The sequence below is a fragment of the Leucoraja erinacea genome, chromosome 12, assembly GCF_028641065.1.
Source record: "Leucoraja erinacea ecotype New England chromosome 12, Leri_hhj_1, whole genome shotgun sequence".
Classification (NCBI taxonomy): Eukaryota; Metazoa; Chordata; class Chondrichthyes; order Rajiformes; family Rajidae; genus Leucoraja; species Leucoraja erinaceus.
The window spans coordinates 9168372-9186942 of NC_073388.1; the positions used below are offsets into that span (position 1 = coordinate 9168372).

The 18571-nt window shown below is 46.5% G+C and overlaps 1 protein-coding gene across 2 annotated transcripts in view; it reads right to left on the reverse strand.

Annotated features, from left to right (window-relative positions):
• The window catches only part of tenm1 (teneurin transmembrane protein 1), a 1787780-nt gene that overhangs the window by 43677 nt on the left and 1725532 nt on the right, over positions 1-18571 (reverse strand). For both annotated transcript variants that reach the window (XM_055643570.1, XM_055643571.1), the window contains 2 exons: positions 16917-17427; positions 4311-4483 (listed from right to left, as the gene is read on the reverse strand). In XM_055643570.1, the coding sequence (XP_055499545.1) occupies positions 4311-4483; positions 16917-17427 (684 nt within the window). The remainder of the gene's footprint in view (positions 1-4310; positions 4484-16916; positions 17428-18571) is intronic.

Consider the following 18571-nt stretch of genomic DNA (forward strand, 5'->3'; position numbering starts at 1 on the left):
ACCTTACTCGCCATTCTCCTCTGCTGCAAGTCAAATAAGTTTTTTCGTTCCGACCGGTGAAATAGTACAAAAGTTATGAAGGTTTTGAAGGTCCCCCCCTCCCCCACATCCCCCCTCCCCCACAGCCCCCTCCCCCACATACACTTTCCCCCCACACCCCCCGTCCACCACACCCCTCCCCCAAACCCCCGTTCCCCAACCCACCCTCCCCCACACCACAACACCCCCTCCCCCACACCACAACACCCCCTCCCCAGAGTGGTGGAACGTTGCTTTGGGGGAACAGGTTGCGTTTAGGGAACAGGTGAGTGGTGGAATATTGCGTTGGGGAATGGGTTGCGTGGGGGGTGGGGTGGGGTGGGGTGGGGTGGGGGGACTACGCCCCCCACGTGACTGGGACCCAACGGGTCCCACTTAGTTTAGTGACTCTATAACTCTTAGAGAACATTTGGACGAGCAAAGCGAATCATGTCGGAAAATTTTGCAAAAATCTTAATTAAATTTTACAGAACCCTGGTCTCAGTCTGCTGCCAAATGAACCAACGAGAAAAATACTTTTAAAACCTCAACAATGTTTCCAGTAGTTCCACTCCAGCCCTTTCTAATTTGGCACACCGCTTGCCTTAACCTGGGACAATTTAAATGCACATTTTAAATTGACTGATTGTCAGTAAATTGATTGATTAACAGATGGTTCTGCAGAATAATCCGCTCTCTGGAGGTAGAATAGGCTTGACGATTGATAGGAATGACAGAGTTCCATTTTATTTACGACACGCTATCCATCCATTGAGAGTATTGAGATAGGGAAAGATGAGCATAGAAACATAGAAAAACAAAGGATGAATGGGTGCAGGTGAATCATAGAGTAGGCCATTCGGCCCTTCGAGCCAGCACTGCCATTCAATGTGATCATGGCTGATCATCTAAAATCAGCACCCCGTTCCTGCTTTTTCCCCATATCCCTTGATTCCTTTAGACCTAAGAGCTAAATCTAACTCTCCCTTGAGAGAATTATAAAATTCTTAAGGGGTTGGACAGGCTAGATGCAGGAAGATTATTCCCGATGTTGGAGAAGTCCAGAACTAGGGGTCACAGTTTAAGGATAAAGGGGAAATCTTTTAGGACTGAGATGAGCAAATCATTTTTTACACAGAGAGTGGTGAATCTGTGGGATTCTCTGCCACAGAAGGTAGTTGAGGCCAGTTCATTGGCTATATTTAAGAGGGAGTTAGATGTGGCCCTTGTGGCTATAGGGATCAGGGGGTATGGAGAGAAGGCAGGGATGGGATACTGAGTTGGATGATCATATTGAATGGCAGTGCAGGCTTCAAGGGCCGAATGGCCTACTCCTGCACCTATTTTCTATGTTTCTATGTTTCTATGAAAACGTCAAGCGCCCTCAACAATGGAAGATGATGGTTACCTTCGAAAAGTTTGTAGAGGAGGGAATTGCAGATGCTGGTTTAAACCGAAAAAAGACACAAAAAGCTGGAGTAACTGCGGGTGAGACAGCACTGCTGGAGAAAAGGAATAGGTGACGTTTCAGTTGTGAAGAAGGGTCTTGACCCGAAACGTCACCTATTCCTTTTCTCCAGAGACTTTAGAAAAGTTGTTGACAATGAGACAAGAATTGAAACATTAAACTTAAAGGGCCTGTCCCACTTAGTCGATTATTTAGGGGACTAGGCTGTCGCCACATGGTCGCCGGGGTGTCGCCTGTATGCTCGTGAGTCGTCTCCTCAGTCGCCCAAAGAGTCGTTGTGTCTTTCTGGTTGCCGCTGGATTTTCAACATGTTGAAACATTTTCTGAGACAGTCGGTGACAGTGGGTTTGACGCCAATGAGCGTAGCTTGACTTCTCCTGACGTAGGTGCTGTTGTGGTTGTCGCCAGGTGACGTAGGTTGTCGCCGTTGCTGACTTTGGCTCTTTTTGTTGTTAAGGTAATGATTCTATTTCACCTTTTATGTTGAAGGGGTGTCCAGTCGCTGGATTTTCTGTGACCTGCTACGACTATGACATTCGCCAGCAGTCGTCCAAAAACTAGCCTAAATGGGACATGCCCTTAACTGGTTAATTTCTGGTTGTTAGAATTATGAAATATTTACGGGGGAAGATAAAGAGATCAATTACTCTTCATTTCATTAGGGAAAGACAAAGTTTCATCCTATCAATATAAATGGTGAATATCAAGTCACACCACAGCATCGATAGCAAAACACAAAGTGCTGGAGTAAAGGGCCTGTCCCACTTACGTGACCTTGGCTCGCAAATTACGCGACCTCGTGGTCGCTTGAGGGGTACGGGCGCCATATGGCCGCGCGGGGTCGGTCCCACTTAGAAGTGCGGAGTTGTGCGGAGCTGGTCCCGACATCGCGCGGGGCTCCGAAATTCTGGCAGTGGCCGAAATCTTTGCGTGCCTGTCGGCACGCAGGCACATTACGGTCGTACGCAGCGTCTTGACGTCGTACGCAGCGTCTTGACGGCGTACGCCTAGCGCGTGGTGTTGCGCGATGACGTCACCGCCTGGCGTGGCGTTGCCTGATGACGTCACCACCTGGTGTGGCGTTGCCTGATGAAGTCACTGCCAGACGCCGTGCGACACCCAAATTCAGTCGGCCCGCTTCCTGCCCAGCTGATTGGTAAGCATGACGCAAATGACATCACGCTCGAACTTAGCGCGTACTTAGTGCGAACTTCACATGAACTCCGCTTCCGTTTGGTCATGCCAAACGCACGCAATCGCATGCAAGTGGGACAGGCCCTTAACTTGCCAGGTCAGGCAGCATTGGTGGAGAGAATGGATAGGTCATGTTTTGGGTCTGGTGCCCTCTACAGACTCTCTGAGACTTAGGTGTCCTTGAGACTCTTGAAAGGCGCCCATAAATAACATTTATTATTATTATTATTACAGAAGTCTGAGAAGGGTCCCGACCCAGAACGTCACCTATCCACATTCTCCACAGATGTCGCCGAAACTGCAAAGTTACTCCAGCACATGGTGTCCTTTCAAGAAAGTTCTTTCTGTTCCTTACAGTGAACAGTCAGACTCTGAAATGTCCTCACACTTCAATTAGAAATAGTTTCATGTGCTGACATGTGTGCACGGGGGTTCAATGGCGAAATGAGATGAATTTGCAAATGGGAAGTTACTTTAAAATCCTACACAAGCATTATAAATTTGCAAACTCAAGAAAAGAATGACGAGGTACATTAGTTAAAAAACACAACATTAATGAAGCTGGAGGACTTCAGTAAGGATCTACCTCTTGAGCAAAACACAAAGTGGAGGCGCTCGGCTGTTCAGGCAACATCTGTGGAGAGGAGATAGACTCAAAATGCTGGAGTAACTCAGTGGGACAGGAAGCATCTCTGGATAGAAGGAATGGGTGATGTTTCAGGTCGAGACCCTTCTTCATTCCATTCCTTCTATCCAGAGATGCTGCCTGTCCTGCTGAGTTATTCCAGCATTTTGTGTCCATCTGCTGTTCCTTCCTTCAACATCTGTGGGGGGAATCCATGCTCTCCAGAGACGTTGCATGATCTGCAGTATTACTCCAGCACTTGGTGTCCTTTTGTGTATTAAACCAGCATCTGCAATTCTTTGTTTCTACATTCTAAGAATTGTTTTGAGTTGATCTCAAAGTTCAGATCAAAGTGTGCAACCACTTGAAATCCCAGTTTTTGGCTCACCAAATGTAGTTAAGTTTTAATTCATGGTTTTTTGTTTTAGTTTTAAGTTAGTTTACTGTCACGTGTGCCGAGGTACAGTGAAAAGCTTCTGTTGCGTGCTAACTAGTCAGCGGAAAAACTATCCATAATTACACTGGTGCCGTACACAATGGACAGATACACAGTATAAGATCATGAGGGGAATAGATCGGGTTAGATGCACAGAGTCTCTTGCCCAGAGTAGGGGAATCGAGGGCCAGAGGACATGGGTTTAAGGTGAGGGGAAAAGATTTAAAAGGAATCTGAGGGGTAACATTTTCACACAAAGGGTGGTGGGTGTATGGAATGAGCTGCCGGAGGAGGTAGTTGAGGCAGGAACTATCGCAATGTTTAAGAAACAAGTTAGGCACGTGCATGGAAAGGACAGGTTTGGAGGAGAACCCGGGCAGGTGGACTAGTGTAGATGGGACAAGTTGGCTAGTGTTGGCAAGTCGGGCCGAAGAGCCTGTTTCCACACTGTATCATTCTATGATATGATACAAGTTCGCAAGCAAATACCAAGTTAACACAAACAAAAAAACAAATATAATGCATTTGCAGATAGAATTTAGGAGGCAACGAAAATGGTCTGTGTATACCTTGCCTGAGTATATAAGCTGCATTGGTAGCTGAGAAGTTGGTTGTAACAGCGAAGTTCTCTTTGTTTGATAGATTTGCCTCCACTTGTACGGATTTGTCCACCTCGCTGTAGAAAGTACTGACCTGTCCCGTTGGAAACGTCACATTTGTCAGGTGGCCATCGCTGTCGTACCTGAGTTAAATAACACAAAGGTTTTAAAGAAAAACAATCAGATCAATAACGTATGTTGGCACCATACAAAGTTACCTCGTTAGAGAAAGTTCTCTGCCATGGAACAAAGGATTAAATATCAGAACAAAGAACAGTACAGCCTAGTAACAGGCCCTTCGGCCCACAATGTCTTGTATTGTACTTCCGGTGGCGCTGGTGCCAGCAGCCTCCACCTACAGCCCGGTATCTTTTTGTTTTTTTGTTTATTTTAGTTATGTATAAGTGTGTTTTTTTGTGTTTTTTTGGTGTCTTTATGTGGGGGAAGAGGGCACGGTGCGGGGGATACCGTCCTTCGGCCGCTTCCTGGTGAGGACGCGACTATTATTCGAGTCGCGTCCTCGCCCCCCCCCCCTCCCCCCACAGCGGCCTACCTGCCTGGATTGGCGCGGCCTTTCCTGCCAGGATCGACCAGAGCTCCAGCAGCGGCGCTGATGGACAGCGCTGGAACATCGCGGGGCTGGCAATGCCTTACCGGGGGTCGCCATCTGGGAGCCGGAGTGCTGGACCTGCTGCCGACATCCTGGAGCTGCGGTTTGCGGAGCTCCCAACGCGGGCGGCGCTGACTACAACGCGGGGTCCTGTGACTCTGTCCGGCTCGGCCTGCGGACTCAGGAGCTGCAGACTCCGGCAGCGGGAGGCGGCTGATCAGGAGGTCCGGGACGCTGAGGAGGAGGATGCTCACCGTCGGGGTTCGGCGTCGGCGTCCCACCAGCCCGGCGTGAGGGCCTGAACATCGGGCCACCCGGGGCGGCGACTGCGGGTGATCGGAAGGCCCCGACCACGGATGAACATGGAGGGGAGGCTGGCTGGATTATGGTGCCTTCCTCACCTTGGTGCCATATATGTTATGTTGTGTTGTGGACTTTCTGTGTTTGTGCTTTTTTAAAAATTTTAATTCAATTTCAATTTTATTTTTAATATGTTTTATTATTTATTTATTATTTATTTTTATTATTTCTTTGTGATTTTTTTAAATGATACTGCCTGTAAGGAAAATTCATTTCGTTGTCTCAAATTGAGACAATGACAATAAATTTGAATACAATACGAATACAAGTCTATGCCGAACATAATGCCAAGACCATTTCTTAAAAGCCTGCACATCATCCATTTAAAAAAAAACACTTTTTATGGGTGAAATGTTTAAGGTTTATGTGCGATGCTCTGGTCGGTATTCCCTGGGAAACGTCTTCTCATTTTGCACTGTACAAATTTTGCTTTGCAAGATGACAATATAGGATGATGATGATGATGATGCCTCCATTCCCTGCATAGCCTATTGCTTATCCAAAAATCTCGTGAATGTCACCATTGTATCTATTTTAACCACTACACCTGGTAGTGCATTCCAGCCACTCACTGCTCTCTGTGCAGAAGAACGTGAGTGGAGGGTTAGGGGGAGGTGGCAGGAAAATGGGATTAGGAGGCAGAGACCAGCCATGACTGAATGGCGGAGTGGACTCATGGCCCGAATGGCCTAATTCTACTCCTATAACTTGTGAACTTGCTTTATTTTAGTGTTATTTTCCCATTTGTTTCTTTGTTAGACCAAAGCCAATGATCATTTAGGTTAGCCGGCTAAGCAGTATTGAACACAGCCACTTCAGAGTGTTTTGGGACAACTTACATAGAAACATAGAAATTAGGTGCAGGAGTAGGCCATTTGGCCCTTTGAGCCTGCACCGCCATTCAATATGATCATGGCTGATCATCCAACTCAGTATCCCGTACCTGCCTTCTCTCCATACCCTCTGATCCCCTTAGCCACAAGGGCCACATCTAACTCCCTCTTAAATATAGCCAATGAACTGGCCTCGACTACACTCTGCGGCAGAGAGTTTCAGAGATTCACCACTCTCTGTGTGAAAACTTGATCCAGGCAGTCAGCTATTCTGATATTGTTCAATCTATTCAAGTGAGTCCAACGTGTGTGCATTTGCCAAGAAGATCTGTAAAAGTAAGCAAGAGTCCGTGTCAAGGTTCATTTTGAGCAGCTGCCTAACAGAGGACTCTCTGATCCTCCTCCAGTCATATCTACTGTATCCGCTGTTCCAATTGTGGACTCCTCTACATCGGCGAGACCAAGCACAGGCTCGACGATTATTTCGCTGAACACCTCTGCTCAGTCCGCCGAGACCTCCCTGATCCCCGGTTGCTAAACACTTTAACTCCTCCTCCCATTCCCACACTGACCTTTCTGTCCTGGGCCTCCTCCATTGTTAGAGTGAGGCCTAGTGCAAATAGGAGGAACAGCACTAGGTCGGACAGAGAGGTCATATTGGGAATGGGAGGGGGAGTTCAAGTGCTGAGCCACCGGGAGTTCAGGTAAGTCGTTCCAGGTGCGACAAAGGTTCACCTGTATCTCCTCAAACCTCATCTACTGCATCCGCTGCTCTAGATGTCAGCTGATTTACATCGGGGAGACTAAGCGGAGGTTGGGCGATCGTTTCGCCGAACACCTCCGCTCAGTCCGCAATAACCTACCTGAACACCCGGTGGCTCAGCACTTCAACTCCCCTCCCATTCCCAATCCGACCTCTCTGTCCTGGGTCTCCTCCATTGTCAGAGTGAGCAACACCGGAAATTGGAGGAACAGCACCTCATATTCCGCCTGGGTTGCTTGCGTCCGGATGGCATGAACGTTGAATTCTTCCAAGTTTGCTAGCCCTTGCTGTCTCCTCCCCTTCCTTAACCCTCGAGCTGTCTCCTCCCAACCCCCGCTCTCGGGCTCCTCCTCCTCCCTTTTTCCTTCCTTCTCCCCCCCACCCCCCCATCAGTCTGAAGAAGGGTTTCGGCCCGAAACGTCGCCTATTTCTTTGCTCCATAGATGCTGCTGCACCCGCTGAATTTCTCCAGCATTTTTGTGTACCTTCGATCTTCCAGCATCTGCTGTTCTTTCTTGAACAGTACTTCAGCACTATTTTGCTTGCTATTTTGCTTACACCCCAGTGGTATGAGTATTGATTTCTCTAACTTCAAGTAACTCTTCCTTTCCCCCTCTCTCCGCCCCTCCCCCACCCTTGTTCTCCGGCTAGTTTCATGTCCTGATTAATTTTACTGATTATATGCCTCCTTTTCACATTCACTTCAGCTAACAATGAACCATTCTACATTTCCTCATCATCGTCTGCTTTGATATCATTTTCACACCTTACCCTTCCACAGCTCTCTAGTCTCCCACTCCCCTCAATCTCAGTCTCCAGAGATGCTGAGTTACTCCAGCATTTTGTGTCTGACTTTGGTTTAAACCAGCACCTGCAGTTCCCTCCTGCACATTGTGGGGCCCAAGGGGCTGTTCCTGCGTTGTCCTCACCTATGTTCTATGTTCTTCCTTGTATCCCAATGTTTTGAAAAGCACTGGGCTGCGGATAATCCCACCAAAGATTCACCTAAATTCCCAAAGAGGATCGCAGGAGGCCTTGTGCCAAAGCTGCCACTGTCCTTGTGCCATCCTTGCACTAATGAGGCATCCCAGGACAGCACCCGAGGAAAGTAAGGGAAAATAGATAAGTATCAGCAAGGTGAATGACACACAGGGGAACTTAAAACTGATGGAGCTGTCACAATGCTGTCACCCTTATCCTCTCAGTAGAAGTGAGAGCAGGGAAGAAGATACTGATGTAGCCATTCTGGTGAGCTGCTGACTTGTACCCTGTATGATTCACTTATTCTGGGTAGGCCTGACTCATTATCAAGTGGATGAATATTTCAGATCACGTAAGGGCGGCACGGTGGCGCAGCGGTAGAGTTGCTGCCATACAGCGCTTTGAGCGCCGGAGACCCGGGTTCGATCCCGACTACGGGTGCTGTCTATGTGGAGTTTGTACCTTCTCCCCGTGACCGGCAAGGTTTTTCTCCGAGATCTTCGGTTTCCTCCCACACTCCAAACACATACAGGTTTGCAGGTTAATTGGCTTGGTAAATGTAAATATTGTCCTGAGTGTGTGTGGAATGTGTTAATATGCGGGGATCACTGGTCGGAGCAAACCAGGTGGGCCGGGTGTCCGCGTTGTGGGGCCCAACAAATATAGCGTTATATCTATAAACTACACTAAACTAAACTAAACTAAAACCATTTGCCAAACAAATTGAACTTTCGTTTATTTTGCAAAATGTCTTCTGGTCATTTAATATTGAAGGTGAAGTTATTACATTCCCTCTGGGGTACGGTGACTGCAACCACTGTTTGGGTCAGTAGAGAGCTATCCTACACTCTGCCTGTGACTGCAGGAGAGATGTGTCTAATCATTTAATTACATTTTTAATTAACTGTTGAGCCTTCACCATTATTAACAGCTATGAATCATAAGTATACTATCAGGCTTATGATTCAGAACAATGTGGTTTAGTTCAGGGTGGCTACAGCGGCACAGCGGTAGAGTTGCTGCCTTACAGCGCTTTCAGCGACAGAGACCCGGGTTCGATCCCGACTACGGGTGCTGTCTGAACAGAGTTTGCTCGTTCTCCCCGTGACCTGCGTGGGTTTTCTCCGGGTGCTCGTCCCACACTCCAAAGACGTACAGGTATGTAGGTTAATTGGCTTGGTGGATGTGTCAATAAAAATGTCCCTAGTGTGTGTAGGATAGTGTTAACGTGCGGGGATCGCTGGCCAGTGTGGACTCGGTGGGCCGAAGGGCCTGTTTCCACGCTGCATCTCTACACTAAACTAAACTTTAGAGAAACAGTGTGGAAACAGGCTCTTCGGCCCACCGGGTCCATACTGACCAACGATCACCTGTACACTAGTCCTACCTTATCCCAGTTTCGCATCCTACACACTGAGGACAAATTTACAGGGGCCGGCTATGCTACAAACTCGCACCACTGTGGGATGTGGGAGGAAAACAGAGCACCCGAGAAAAACCCATGCTGTCACAGGGAGGACATACAAACTGTTCAGGCAGCGCCCGTGGTCAGGATCGAACCTGGGTTTCTGGCACTGTAAGGCAGGGACTCTACCTCCATGCCACTTTGCCCCTCCGGTAGTGGACCTCCCTGAGCATTGCACTCTTGATGGGATCCTTGGAGCAAACTCATTCAGAGAAAAAAAGTATTCTGGGTGTCACGAAGACCTTCACTTGTTTTTCTGGCATTGCACAGACTAATTTATTTTCAAATGTTAATAAGTATGGTAGGATAGAAATTTGTCTTTGTTCAACGGCACTAGTTGAGCATAAGATCATAAAATTATAAGATCCTAAGATGTAGGATTAGGCCATTCTGTCCATTGAGTCAGCTCCACCATATGATCACCACTGATGTGCTTTTCCCATTCAACACCATTCTCCTGCCTTCTCCCCATCGAGCTTTGATGCCCTTACTAACCAAGGAGCATCCTTGGAGTACACTGGACTATCTGCAACTTGTTGTATTCCTCTCCCAACATTCTACACGAGGAAAACAGCATTGCTGATATTATGCCCACTTCACCAGAGTCAATAGAGTTTAAATTCTGCTTTAGTAAATCCAAACATTTCGTGAAGATAGACACAAAAAGCTGGAGTAACTCACCGGGACAGGCAACATCTCTGGAGAAAAGGAATAGGTGACGCTTCGCGTCGAGACCCTTCTTCGTCCCTCAACCCAGAACATCACCTATTCCTTTTCTCCAGAGATGGTGTCTGGCCCGCTGAGTTACTGAAGCTTTTTGTGTCTATCTTCTGTTTAAACCAGCATCTGCAGTTCCTTTCTACACAAACATTTCATGGTGCAGGTTCTGCAATAGACATTCTGGACACCAGAGGGTGCAGTGGACCGTGGTCTGGCCTCCATTAATTAGAGAAGTCCATTATAAGATATGACAATGGACAGGGAATAACTCTCATTGAAATAAATAAAACGCAATTTGATGTACAATGTGCAACAGGAAATTATGCCCAATCATGTATCGCAAGAAAAATTGAAGATGTTTGTAAATTAAGCTCCATCCAAGACCGTTAAAAATTGCAGAGAATTGTGAACGCATCCCAGATCATCACACAAACCAACCTCCCTTCCACTGACTCCATTTACACCTCACGCTGCCTCGGCAAGGCCAACAGCATAATCAAGGACCAGTCACACCCTGGTCTCTCCCTTGGATCATCTTTATCTTGACTAGACTTTATCTATTGTCTATTGCACAAAATGTTATTCTTTGGCTCTTATGATGCTGAGGTTGGACAAGGTGCTGGTAAGGCCACATGGGAATGAGAATGAGAATTTATTTATTTGTCATTCAAAACAAGTTTGAACGAAATGTGTTAATTGTGTGTTTTGTTGCTTTTAGTTTACTGTTATGACTACATGGTACCATGCAGTCATAACAGTAAAAAAAAAGCACCAAAACACACAATTAACACAATTAACATCCATCATAGTGACTCTCCTCCAGGCACCTCCTCACTGCGATGGAAAGTAAAAAAAAGTCTTATCTCTTCCTTGCTTCTTCTCCCGCGGTCAAGCAGGAACATTTGGAACATTGTGAGCAATTTTGGGCACCATATCTGAGGAAGGATGTGCTGGCTCTGGAGAGGGTCCGGAGGAGGTTACAAGAACGATCCCAGGAATGAGTAGGTTAACCTATGATGAGCGTTTGTCGGCACTGGGCCTGTACTCGCTGGAGTTTAGAAGAATGAGGGGGGACCTCATTGAAACGTACAGAATAGTGAAAGGCTTGGATAGAGTGGATGTGGAGAGGATGTTTCCACTAGTGGGAGAGTCTAGGCCATAGCCTCAGAATTAAAGGAGGTTCTTTTAGGAAGGAGATTAGGAGAAATGTCTTTAGTCAGAGGGTGGTGAATCTGTGGAATTATTTGCCACAGAAGACTGTGGAGGCCGTCAGTGGATATTTTTAAGGCAGTCATAGATAGATTGGTACAGGTGTCAGGGGTTATGGGGAGATGGCAGGAGAATAGGGTTAGGAGGGAGAGATAGATCAGCCATGATTGAATGGTGGAGTAGACTTGGCGGGCCAAATGGCACAATTGTACTATTCCTTTGACCTTATGACCTTGTGAGTACGAAGATGAGGTTGGTTTATCTTGGCATCCTGTTCAGCATAGGCATTGTGGGCTGAATGGCCTTTTCCTTTACTGTACAGACCAACCTGTCCACATTTGCATTTAAGTCCTTATTGTATTACAAGCAACAGTGCTCTCAGCACAGCACCGAACTCCACGTCACAGACCTCCATCCTGAATATTGTCCTTCTACCCCAAACCTCTGCCTTCTATCAGTAAACCCTTTTCAAATCCATACAATCACGTCACTATTAATCGGATATAGTCTATATTTGAGTTTTTTTCATCATATTTAATCATTTAGCTCATACCTGTGCCTCATACATTTTTGAGTGATGCTTCCATAATTTTTATTTAATTCAATGGAATTTTCATTTTTCATAGTCCTATATGTCATTTCTTTTCTATTAGCATAATGAGTTATGCTTTTTTTTCAAGAATAAAAAAAAAAAGCCAACAATAGCATAACTAACGACCGTTAGACTCAAAACTTTAAGGACATGGGTTTAAAAGGTAGCCTGATGATTCGTGTAGTTCTTATGAAATGCCATCTTGTGTAATGTCATCATAGCAGATTTTGAATTATTGTACCTAGGGATCGGAGTCGGTCGGAGTTGGATACACAAGAAATCAAGGAGTCGGAGTCGAAGTGTTTTGGGTATCAACTCCACAGCCCATTCATTTTAACCTCCTGGATCAGCCTACCATGGGGGATTTTGTCAAATGGCTTACTAAATCCATATAGAAAACATCCAACTCCCTACCCTCATTGATCAGATTTGTCACCTTAAGAAACGCAATTATGTTACCCAGAAAATTATACTGTTCCTTAACCTGCTTTTCCCTAAGTTCCAATTTCCGTCAACGTAACACTTCACCTCAAAAAGGCCTCTCTTCCAACGTGGCTGTTCTGCTGAACAAACTCAGATTCAGATTCAGATTCAGATTCAATTTTAATTATCATTGTCAGTGTACAGTACAGAGACAACGAAATGCATTTAGCATCTCCCTGGAAGAGCGACATAGCACATGATTTGAATAAATAATAATAAGTGTCCGGGGGGGGGGGTGGTGATTGGCAGTCACCGAGGTACGTTGTTGAGTAGAGTGACAGCCGCCGGGAAACTCTTTCTTTTATTGGCTGATGTGCCTCTTCCTCAACCAATTTAACACCTGCCTTTCAAATGTCCCGCCTTCACATGAAATGAAGCCTCTTTTCAATCAAAACACAGTTTTCTCCCCCACTCTCCCACGATTTCCCTCAAAAGTTGCCCTCTCTCCTCTCAAAATGGCTGCTCATCAATTCTCTATTTGACCCTTTAAAAAAAAAACCCATAACATTGTGTTCACTGACCCCAAAATGGATTAGCCTACCATGAAACCCTAGTTACCTGGCCAGGCTCATTCCCCAACACATGGTCCAGACTGCAGATGCTGGTTTACACCGAAGATAGACACAAAATTGTTGGGTAACTCAACGGGTCAGGCAGCATCTCTGGAGAAAAGGAATAGGTGACGTTTCAGGTCGGGAACCCTTCTTCAGACTTACAAGGTCAGGTTTATTCCCTTCTCGGGTTGGACCTTTCACATACTGTTTCAAGAAACCCTCTTGGATGCACCTTATTTGTGCAAAACATAAACCTCAGTGTTGCTTCAAACATTCTAGGATTTACCCTGTTGCAGAGTTGGATTCTTTTCAACCTTTCACCATGCCGATTGTCGAGGCAGTAAAGAGCAGTCCACATTGAGAGTCCACATCAAGCCTTGTGCATATAATGGATTAAGCTACCTGCTTTTCACTTGTTTTACAACAGTGCGGAGTTACTAAGGAATGAAGGTTAATCTCACTCATATGCTCATTAGAGCATGAAATGTAAATGGATGTAATAATAAATATTCAAATTAATTATGAGCAGTCGACATTGAACTGCTTATATTTATTCTGTCACTGGTAATGCTTTATCGTCGGATGTTAAAAGAGCGGGGCTTTCTGGGTTTGTTTCTGTTTGAAGTCTGGAAAAGTGGGAGTGTTGGCAAAGATCGAAAGGTCTTATGGGCCTGTCCCACTTGGCGATTTTTTTAAGCGACTGCCGGCGACTGCCATAATCGTAGCATGTCGCCGAAAAACTGTCGACAACCTACAACAGCACCTCCGTCAGGTGAAGTCAAGCTACGCTCATTGGTGTCAAACACACTGCCGCTGAAAATTTTCGACAAGTTGAAAATTTAGCGGCGACCAGAAAGACGCTATGTCTTTTTGCGCGACTGAGGAGACGACTCCCAGCGACCACCTGCGAACATGTGGCGACAAACTAGTCGCTTGTAGTTGCCTAAAAAATCACCTAAGTGGGACAGGGCCATTAAAGTCTTGCTGGTAAGGTCCTCAAACTTATTTGAGGAATAGATAGGGTGTATGCACAGAGTCCTTTGCCCTGTAGACGGGAATCAAGAACCAGGGGACATAGGTTTAAGGTTTAAGATGAGAGGGGAAAGAGAGCAACCTTTTTCCAAACAGTGAGTGGTGGGATATGGATGTCTTTCCAGTGGTCACTTTCGATATTGGGGGGCAGGTGTGGTGGAGACGCCCCTCAAATAAGGGAAGGGCTTCCACCCCAAGGGGCCACAAGAGTGGCAAGGAATTTGTTTAGTTTGGTTTAAAGATACACCGCGGAAACAGGCCCTTTGGCCCACCGGGTCCGTCCCGCATATTAACACTATCCTACACACACTAGGGACAATTTATTTTTACATTTACCAAGCCAATTAACCTACACACCTGTACGTCTTTGGAGTTTGGGAGGAAACCGAAGATCTCAGAGAAAACCCACGCAGGTCACGGGGAGAACGTACAGACTGTGTACAGACAGCACCCGTAGTCGGGATCAAACCCGGGTCTCCGGGCTGCAACTCCACCGCTGCGCCACCGTGCCGCACTTGGCACGGGTGTGGGGTAAAATGTTGCAAACGCTAGGTTACATTGTAGCCTCTGAGAATGTCAGAAGAATTTTTATGCACAGTGCCTGTTTTGTATATATCTTTTACTCTGAATACATTTTATTTGATAAAACAAAACTCTCCCATGCCGATCAAACATGCACATGTACACTAGTCACACTTGCAGGCTATTGGCCCATATTCCTCTAAACTTCTCCTATCCATGTACCTGTACAAATGTCTTTTAAAAGCTGTTAGTAGTACCTGCCTCAACTACCTCCTTTGGCAGCTCGTTCCATGTAAACCTCACACAATCATTATTTTAATCTGACATTTGGGGCTTGTTTAGCCATTTGTGATTAGTTTAGTTCAGAAACACAGTGTGGAAACAGGTTCTTCAAGTCAAGTCCGTGCTGACCAACGATATCCTGTACACTAGTTCTATCTTACACGCTATTTTTCAGAAGCCAATTAACCTACAAACCAGTAGGTCTTTGGAGTATAGGAGGAAACTGGGGCACCCGGAGTAAACCCACGCGGGCCACAGGGAGAACGTACAAACTCCATATTTGCAACACCCACAGTCAGGATCGAACCTGGGTCTCTGGCAACTCTACCGCTTGTGCCGCCGTGCCGATAAAAATGATGAAAAGACGTGAAGATAACCATGGAGCACGAATAACTAAGAACTGGGCTCACCATGTAGTTAAAAGGATGAGTTAAAGGGGAAAGATAGACACTGGAGTAACTCAGCGGGTCAGGCAGCATCCTTGGTGAACGTGGATAGGCACAAAGTGCTGGAGTAACTCAGCTGGTCAGGCAGCATCCCTGGAGAACATGGCTAGGTCTTTTTCTTCTTCTTGCGTATGGCGTGCTTGGCCTAAAGTTGTAGGACAACTTGTTCTATTTGATCTATTTGTTTGTGCACGCGGGGTGATTGCATTAGTCGAAACAGGGTGGACCACGTGAAGGTTGCAACCTCCCACCCCCATGGATATGTGACGTTTCAGGTCGGAACCCTTCTGCGGATGGATTCATTAGAATAATGAATTGAGTGAAAGAGGAAGCTTTATGTTCTGATTTTAAAGGACAGGCTGCAACTTGCTGTTGAGATTGTGCAAGATCAACTGTGATGTGCTGGCTGGCTGGCTGGTAACTGTGAGTTTGAATGGAGATGTATCAGACATTGACAGTCCCTGGGCATGAATGACAGGTTATGGGATAGTCTAGCAGCCCCCTGCACACGCAGCCTGGCTCCGATGATTCAAGGACATGCACACTGGTGGTTTGGTGTCAATTGGTGGACCACCTTGAGCACAAATGGCCAGCTGTCAGAGATTTGACAGGGCCAGCGCTAAAATACTATCAACTTCAAGGAGGCTACATGTTAGCCTCCAAAATGGGTGAGATTTTATGGTGCAAGATTAACACAATGTTCATTGATTGCAATTCAGTGAGCAAGCCAATCTGGTGCTGCTTACCCATTGATGGCATTGAAGACTTTTTTTGCTTGGATGGTGTGGATGTGGAGAGGATGTTTTCACTAGTGGGAGAGTGTAGGATCAGCGGTAAAATTGGAAATTGTCCCTAGTGTGTCGGATAGTGTTAGTGTACGGGGTGATGCACGGACTCGGTGGGCCGAAGGGCCTGTTTCTGCACTGTATCTCTAAAGTCTAAAGTAAACATGGACAGGTGACGTTTCAGGTCAGGAGACTGAATGAGTGTCCTGACCTGAGATGCCACCTATCCACCTGTTCTCCATGGATGCTGCCTGACCCAACGAGTTATTCCAGCGTTTTGTGTCTTTCATAGAAACATAGAAATTAGGTGCAGGAGTAGGCCATTCGGCCCTTCGAGCCTGCACCGCCATTCAATATGATCATGGCTGATCATCCAACTCAATATCCCGTACCTGCCTTCTCTCCATACCCTCTGATCCCCTTAGCCACAAGGGCCACATCTAACTCCCTCTTAAATATAGCCAATGAACTGGCCTCGACTACCCTCTGCGGCAGAGAGTTCCAGAGACTCACCACTCTCTATGTGAAAAAAGTTCTTCTCATCTTGGTTTTAAAGGATTTCCCCCTTATCCTTAAGCTGTGACCCCTTTCCTTGATAAACCAGCATCTGCAGTTCCTTGTATCCTCCATCACCTTCCAATCGAGGTGGTTCAAAATTAATACTCGTCTGTCAATGATAATATTTTATAATTTAACTAATTGTACTTTAGTGTTTAACATGGGGTGGGAGATTGCAACCTTCACGTGGTCCACCCTGTTTCAATGAATGCAATCAACCTGGCGTGCACAATCAAATAAGATCAAATAGAACAAGTTGTCCTACAGCTTTAGGCTGTGTACCCCACACGCAAGAAGAAGAAGTGTTTAACATTACACATCATATCAAGTACAGTTAATAAACCACAATCAATAATGTAAGTAACATTATTATCAGCTTACTCGTAAACTGTTGTCCATCCATTTTCATTGTTCTTCGTTGCCAACAGGCCAGTGTTGCCGTGGTAGGTTAGCATGGCCAGGTCGTTGCCATGGGTGGATACCCTTTTCAAGGCTCCGTTGTTGCTGATGGTCAACCAGTACACTTGTCCCCCAGGCACCACGAGCCAGAGGGGTGCCCCGTTGGCATCGCGGCGAATGTGGAGAGAGTTGCCGTTGTTGCCAGAGATGGTGCTGACATCGCCCTCGCCGTTGTAACTGAAGTTGTAGATGTAGTCGCCCGTTATCAGGTTCAAGGTGTTCAGGTGAGTCCCGTTGACGTTGAAGAGGTACAGCTCCTGGTCGGCGGGCGAAGCCACCTCGTACAGGTTGGAACGGCTGTAGCGGGGTTTGTTCCGGGTCACGGCCCGGATACGGATGTTGGCAAGGTCCGCTATGTACAGGGTTCCATCTGGAGATACGGCCAGGGAGGTCGGTGTCTTCAGTTTCCCATCTTTGGCATAGCCGCCATCACCTGAACCAATGAAGATACGGCTTTATTAGTAACATGGGGATGTCCTACACAGTGAATGGTGGGACACTGGGGAGTGTTATACAGAGATGGAGATGCAGTGTGGAAACAGGCCCTTCGGCCCACCGTGTCCGAGCCGAACAGCAATCCCCGCATATTAACACTATCCTACACACACAAAGGACAATTTACCAAGCCAATGAACCTACGAACCTGTACGTCTTTGGAGTGTGGGAGGAAACCGAAGCTCTCGGAGAAAGCCCACACGGTCACGGGGAGAACGCACAAAGTCCGTACAGACAGCACCCGCAGTCAGGATCAAACCTGGGCTGGTCAAAAAGGCTTATGGCACATTGGCCTTCATCAGTCACAGTATTGAGTAGAGAAGTTGGGAGGTCATGTTACAGTTGTAAAAGACATTGGTGAGGCTGCATGTAGAATACTGTGTTTAGTTTTAGTAACCTTGTTACAGGAAAGATGCTGTCAAGCTGGAAAGGGTGCAGAGAAGATTTGCGAGGATGTTGCCAGGACTCGAGGGCCTGAGCTATAGGGAGAGGTTGGGCAGGCTGGGACTTTATTCCTTGGAGCGCTGGAGGATGAGGGGTGATCTTATAGAGGTGTAAAAGATCACGAGAGGAATAGATAAGATAAATGCACAGAAGATAGATTCAACATGCTGGAGTAAGTCAACGGGACAGGCAGCATCTCTGGAGAGAAGGAATGGGTGAAGTTTCGGGTCAAGTCCCTTCTTCAGACTGATGGTAAATACACAGAGTCTTTTGCACAGGGTAGGGGAATCGAGAACCGGAGGGGTCCGTGGGATTTCTCCAAGATCTTCGGTTTCCTCCCACACTCCAAAGACGTACAGGTTTATAGAAACATAGAAAATAAGAAAATAGGTGCAGGAGTAGGCCATTCGGCCCTTCGAGCCTGCACCGCCATTCAATATGATCATGGCTGATCATCCAACTCGGTATCCTGTACCTGCCTTCTCTCCATACCCCCTGATCACGGGCCTGATTTGACAATAGGCAAAAATATCAACAAGTTACTGCCAATGATAAAATCCTTTCCCCTGCTCATGAATCATGCATTAACTGTGTTGGCATAACATTAACTGTGTTGGCAGGCAGTGACTAGTGGGGTA